General features: G+C 32.0%; 1 protein-coding gene across 1 annotated transcript; it reads left to right on the forward strand.

Annotated features, from left to right (window-relative positions):
- The first annotated feature begins 1,415 nt into the window (after positions 1-1,415).
- Positions 1,416-6,348, forward strand: LOC130625275 (uncharacterized). Its single transcript, XM_057440326.1, has 8 exons — positions 1,416-1,961; positions 2,092-2,274; positions 2,367-2,512; positions 2,675-2,846; positions 3,084-3,806; positions 4,231-4,562; positions 4,796-5,373; positions 6,228-6,348. The coding sequence occupies exons 1-8, from the start codon at positions 1,595-1,597 to the stop codon at positions 6,346-6,348; spliced, it is 2,622 nt and encodes an 873-aa protein (XP_057296309.1). The 5' UTR covers positions 1,416-1,594.
- Positions 6,349-6,784: the final 436 nt, after the last annotated feature.

Below are 6,784 nucleotides of genomic sequence, written 5' to 3' on the forward strand. Positions count from 1 at the left end.
CAACAAATAATACGTCCACACCTGTAAATGTAACATATAACAACATATCAACGATTACTACTCCAAACAGTATCAACACAACACCAGTTCATCCAATCACCATAAATTTGACAATTCCTCAAACAAAGACTGACATGTCATATATGAAAACAACGGCAGAATCTGTACTTAATAGTATCAACTCAAAATGGGACAGTATATATGACACTCCATTCACAAAGGTTCTCACAAAGGTCAAATCAGCTAATATTGCTCAAGTGAAGTCCAAGTCTGATAAAAAGAAAGAGCTTAGAGAACGGAATAAAATAATAAAAAAATCCTTGGAAAAAAAATGTTTTGGTGAAAATAAAGCAACAGACACAATCTTTGGCATCAGACAATCAAAAGCTTCCTACAAAAAATCAAGATCGATTCAATACTTTGAAAGTAAAGAAAATTCAATTAAAAGAATGATAGGTATAGCTATATATATTTTTTAATTTTAATCTTTCACCTGTACTGTATCTCCATTCACCTACAGGCACTGGTTTTTCTTGAATGGTATTATTTTATTGTTGCATTTTTTGAATATAAATTTATAAATAATTATATACACGCATATATATATATATAAACAAATATTAAAATGAAAAAATAAGCAATCAACATATATCATGATGAAGTATATAACCCCACGAAATTAACACGCAGAAATAATTAAAACTATGTTATGAAAATAAGTTGCTGTGTGAATAAATGCAAAAAAAATAGCAAAAATAAATAAAACCTTAGGTTCGTAGAATTCAGTCTCGCAAATCATTATTGACTAAACTAAAAACTGTAAAAATTATTTTAAACAAAATATATTAAGGAGTTGTTTCTAACCATAGGGCGGACAAAATTACAACAAAATCAAGACGTAGATGACACACCAATCAAGAAAAAACGACATAGTCCAGATCCAAACAAATTAAATTTCGATCGTCATGCTCTACTTGAAGAAGTGTTAGGAATGGATGTTGGTAGTAAGGTATATCTTCATGTATCTGTTAACATTTGTGTTGAACACATTGCCATTTATATCATTGTCCAATTTTGAACAAAAAAATAACTTGTGTGACACATCGATTTATTTCCTCTTGCAGATAAATTACTCTGACTTGGCCCGAAAATATCATATACCTGGAACTACTGGAAATACAGTTGTTAAGGAATTTCTCGAAGATAACGGTGTTGATTTATCAAAATTTGCAAACAATTTTGTTAACCCATGCAAATATCGTCGAAAATATGAAAAGTTTCCAGGTGAGTACCTAAAAAAAAGAAGAATTGATATATAATGTACGCTTCCAACATTGTGTCTTGTCATCAAATCTGTATAATTTATAGCAAAAGATTCTTAAATTCTTTCAAGTGTTACAGTAGATTTCTGTGTGTAGAACAATGTTTACCTAAAACACATTGCATCTTCACAATACTTTTAGAAATATGTATTATACAAAAAGAGGATGTATATATCGTAGCGTTTGTACAATCAACTTAACATTCCTTGTTCAGAAAGAGAGATATTGAGAACATTTCATTTTTTACAGATGGAAGTGGAGTGTCGGTTCCTATGCCCCCTACATTTGAAAAAATAAAAGAGGAGATACTGAAGAAGATTGAATCTGGAGATATTCTATTAGGATCTTTGGTTGAGCCAAAAAAATATAAAAAAGCTGTGATAAAGAATGGAGTGATTTTCAATGAAGAATTCACAGTATCTGGTCGTTGTATACCACTGAGTGACATTCGCAGAAAGATTTTTGAAGAACATCAAAGTTTGGGGATTATGAGAAATCCAAAAGGTGCTTTGACAAGATACTTCATACTATGGTCTGATCATGCATCACTTTTGAGTGCTGGCCATTTACTATTGACTGTCAAAGTTGTTTACGATGACAAGTTATTTTATACAGATGAGGAAATGTATGCAAAAACAGGTATGTCATTTAGAAGTATTGTTATTGATCACCAAAATTCTAGATATCTAAAATCAAAAATATTTACTTTTTTTACTTTGATAGTAGACATTAAATGCCACTTAATAATGTTCGCTAAATTAAATTTTAGGAATTTGTCATGATGTTCAAGAACTTGTGGAGCGTCCATCCGTTTATATTATTGGTTTTGCCCAGGATAGCATTGCAGAGAAGCTTTCATATGTCGAAACCAGACTTAATGACATTAGAAAATTGTCTGACCCATTAATTGTCAATGATAAGAAAGTGGTTGATGTGATAAGGTTTTTTCATGGTATGTTGATGGAATTCAATTCACACAAGTTTAATCTGCATAATGCAACAATTTATTTAAAAAAGGATAACAGGAATTCATTTATATTTTAGGTGACCATCCTGAAATACAATACGAGAGTGGTAACTCTCATGGTGGAAACTTTCCCTGTCTTTGTGGATGCAAAAAATCAAGATTTACAGATATAGCCCATGTCTACAGTAACAAAATAGTGTCCTTGGAACAAAGAAGGAAGAAGGTACATAAATTTCAAAATAAGTTGTTCGTTATTTGTAATTTTGACAAAAAGTATAGAAAATTATTTATTCCAGGTAAATGAAACAAAATATGAATGACAAATTTATAGATTTCTATTACATAACATTAACTATTTTTAACTAACTATTTTTGATTATTTTAGGTAATATCAGGCCCAGCAGGACAACAACAAAAAGCTGTGTCTCCATTTCAACAACTCAATGTGGAGAAACTGGGTCTTGAAGTAAATTACAGAAACCTTGACCGTGACTTACCAGTTCATCAAAAGTTGCACAAAAAGGACCTTGAACAGCTACTAAAAAATCATTTGACAGGTTAGGGCTATTTTATTTTTGATAAACTAAAATAACTTTTGCAAATTTTGGCCTTTTTCGCAAAAGTTTTATATAAGTTGATGTTAGTTGATATTTGTCTGAAAATTTTTCTACAAATAAAGCAAAAGAAAATCAGATATGTTGAGGAAAATTGAAAAGCATAAAAACAATTCTGATTTTATTTTCAAAATTACACTCATTAAAATTTATAAATTCAGTCAACAATTTTTTTTTAAGGAATTATCCGTGTTCCAGCTCTTTGCTTTGGAAATGAACATAGTACAATGGAGTCCTTGAATCTTGCTAATTATGAAGTGATGCCGATTGAACCACTGCATGATTGTAAAGGACATATCAAGAATTTGTGGGATGTTTTGCATGAAGTGTTGACACCTCAAGAGAATAAAATTTTTCAACAGTCCCTAGATGCCACATATGGTTCGAAGGACAAGGTGAGAGGATCTGACTATCGGCTGTCATCAATAGTTGTTTACCAATCAATGCAAAGCACTTGCAGAAAGGAAATCAAAGAGTTGTTGTACACATTGATGGAGCTAGTTCGGTTATCATATCTTAAATCCCAAAAAAGGTCCCCACGAATTATTCTACGATTACATAATATTAGTTTCCAGCATGCCATGTTGTGCCAAGATCTGTTTGGGCATAATTTAAAGTCAATGTCTACACAAAAGCTTTATGGCATTTATTATCATGGCTTGACAACACATTTAGCAGAAGTATCGAGAATTATCTCACCAAGCTCCTTACACACAGAGAATGAAGAACAGCTATTCAGCAAAATTAATCAAATAAGTTTGAGAACATCAGCCAGATCCTTAGAATCCATACGTGATAATAGCATCATCCGTATTCAAGCTGAACAGAAATTTATTGCCAAAGAATGTTCTAGAAAATCAACTAACACATCTAAAATATCGAAATTTTCAGAGAGTGTACTTGGTAAGTCTAAAATATCTGTTTCTACTGGCTTTCTAATTCATGTTGGCATTCAGAAATTGCTGAGACGAATGTCCACATGAAAACAAAAGTTTTCAATTCACATTGGCAAATATTTAACTGTTATTTGTGTACTGCAGCATTTGGCCGCAAAACAAATATAAATTGCAAATGTCGAACACGAGTTTGCCAACGCAAAACAGGAAAATGTCATTTTACGTAGGCAATGTTCTGTCGTCATGGAATAAACTGAAACAGAAAGGCTGTTCTATGTGATAATTAAATATATTTTGAAGTGCTTGACTTAATAAAAAGTCTGGTTTGATATTCAAACATTAATCTTTCTAATTTTGTTTAAAATTTTAACATGTGATAAAAAGTGTATGATTGTCATTTTGTTTCGAAATAAACTTTTTTGAATTTTCAGATGAGAAAAGAAGTTGTTTTAACATTAACTTACCTCTACGGAAATATCAGGCACACTTGGAAAGAATTGCAGATTTTTTGCTCTATGGTAATGGTGTTTGGTGGCATAGAGAAAATGATATTATCATATTTCATGATGGAAAAGAGGATGATGATTTCAGAGTTGAAGGGCCTTTGATGACAAATTTCAAACAAGACAACCTGCAATCAGTAGCAAAAGATGTAGAAGCTTGTTGGAAGAAATGCGTTGATCGTGGTATTGAATTGCCAATCACAAAGATAAATACTTTCGACGAAAATGGAGATTTAATAGAATACAAGGCACTTGAAGAAGTAAGTAATACGTCATTCTTGGCTTACTGTCTGTAGGATGGGTATATTAATAGCCCCCAACTCAAATTCCTCTGTATCAAGTCTATCTCTACACTTTCTTACCCAATTATCCTCCTTCATTCTTGCAAGTGTCCTAACCAACTTAATCTACTTATATCTGGACAACATCTATCTTTAATTCTACAGATACCTAGCCTGCTTCTTAGCTCATATGAACTCTTTCTTACTCTCAGACTGGCGTTACAAATCCAAAAGCAAACATAACAAGTAATATCAAACTGATGGCTGATGATGATAATGCAGAATATGATAATGCGTATATATCACATGATAATAATGAAGAGATAGAAATGGAGATAGATATCACATTAGAACAGCAACCTTCCTTATTGGATTTAGAAGTTGACCAAGCTGTTCATTTTAAGAAAGAAACATCAAACACAATTACATTGGAACAACAACCTTGCATAGCTGACTCAGTTACTAATCCTAAAAAAACTGCAGAAAATAGTAAGTTGGAAAAGATCTGTAGAGACAGACAGACGAAAGCTGACCAAAACCCAATTCTTGAATCAGGTGTATGCAAGAACATAATGTATGTTCTTGGCTATTCAGATAAATTGAAGGACTTCGACCGTCATCATATGTCATATAAGCTGACTAAAAGTGAACATTCAAGAAAAAAATGTAGAGCATTTATCATTCATTTTCGTGAAAAAGTGATGGCTGTTCAGCATGAAGCAGAAAAAGCTACGAAAGATTGGGAAAAAGACTTCATAGCAAAAAATTTTAAGATGCCGAATACAGAAGAGCTTAAATCAAATAAAATTTACATGGAGAAATATAAATTAAATTACCACGCCAAAAAAATTCTTGAACAATGGACAAATATTTAGTTTTTCAGCAAAAGGATCAATATGCGCTTTTAAATTTTAAGAAGCATATTTTTCAACAAATTAGCCAGAGCTAGCTAAAATAAAAACATTTGATATATATATATATACAAAACTTTTTTTCTGATACGTTTCGTATGGGAAATGTATTTTTATATTATTGTGGATCATCATTTTGCACAAACGAAAAAACAAGAACAACACGAGAAGGAAATTAATACCTTTAAAAAGATATCAAAGTATTTGTTGTTGCTTTGACGGGCTTAATACGCAATAATCTTGTATTGTGCAAAACTTAGAAGAAATAGCTAGCTAGCTAACAGTCTTAAAAAGGTCCATTTTTACAATCCATTATGTGGGTTATATATCTGCACCCTAAATCAAGAGAATACTAGCTAAACTGCTTTTCTAATTAAGCTACTCTTTCGTACAGAGGTAGGATTTGCACCCACAACTATTTAGCTAAGTAATCTGCAGTGATCTAAGAACTACATAAACAGTTTAATTTCTTGACTAACTGTTTTTATATTGTATATATCTATCTATGTATATATCTATGTATATAACAGCCAGAAAGGCTATGTATAGCTCTGACAGTTACAAAGTTTAGGTAAACACTTCCAGAAATATATAGCTAGCTTTTGCTATAGCTACTATATATATAATTTTGACAGGTAGCTATAGGCAAATAGAATATAGAAAATTTCAAATATATAGAATAAATAATATTACAAACCTTGTTTTTACTGCGTGATCACAAATACCTTAACAGCCAAATGTATGGTACAACCAACCATTTCTGTCAACACAAAAACACAAAAATGGCGGCACCTTCTTGTCTTCTTCACAAACTTGAAACGACAAAAAGCACGTCAGATAGCAAAACGCGGTAGACGATTATGATAAAACGCGGTATACCCGTGTTTTACCCGAAATAATTGGAGACTGTCCGTAAGTTGCCCGAGAAAGTACCCAGGGAGTAAACTCATTTCCCGAACGTTTTTTTATATTATTTTTTTACCACTAAACGCATGAGACATCTAGTTTTCAAAAATGTTTTTATTTTTGATGAGACGCTTAATGAAAGAGGTTTAATCGCCGGCAAACGAAATCCCGCGTTTTCCCGTAAATCCGGGGCTTGGCCCGTATAGTCGAATGTATACAAAGAAAGTACCCAGGGAGTAAACTCATTTCCCGAACGATTTTTTAAATTATTTTTTCACCACTAAAACGCATAAGACTTGTAGTTTTTAAAAATGTTTTCATTTTTGATGAGACGCTGAATAAAAGAAGTTTAATCGCCGGCAAACGAAAACCCGCGATTTCCCG

Source organism: Hydractinia symbiolongicarpus, chromosome 14, assembly GCF_029227915.1.
Source record: "Hydractinia symbiolongicarpus strain clone_291-10 chromosome 14, HSymV2.1, whole genome shotgun sequence".
Classification (NCBI taxonomy): domain Eukaryota; kingdom Metazoa; phylum Cnidaria; class Hydrozoa; order Anthoathecata; family Hydractiniidae; genus Hydractinia; species Hydractinia symbiolongicarpus.

Excerpts from the sequence above, each read along its gene's own strand:
- LOC130625275 (XM_057440326.1), top strand. The coding sequence starts at position 1,595 with ATGCCCCCTACATTTGAAAAAATAAAAGAGGAGATACTGAAGAAGATT. Across the intron at positions 3,807-4,230 it reads ATTTTCAGAGAGTGTACTTG|ATGAGAAAAGAAGTTGTTTT; the intron begins GTAAGTCTAAAA and ends TTGAATTTTCAG. Across the intron at positions 5,374-6,227 it reads AAGATGCCGAATACAGAAGA|CCAAATGTATGGTACAACCA; the intron begins GCTTAAATCAAA and ends ATACCTTAACAG.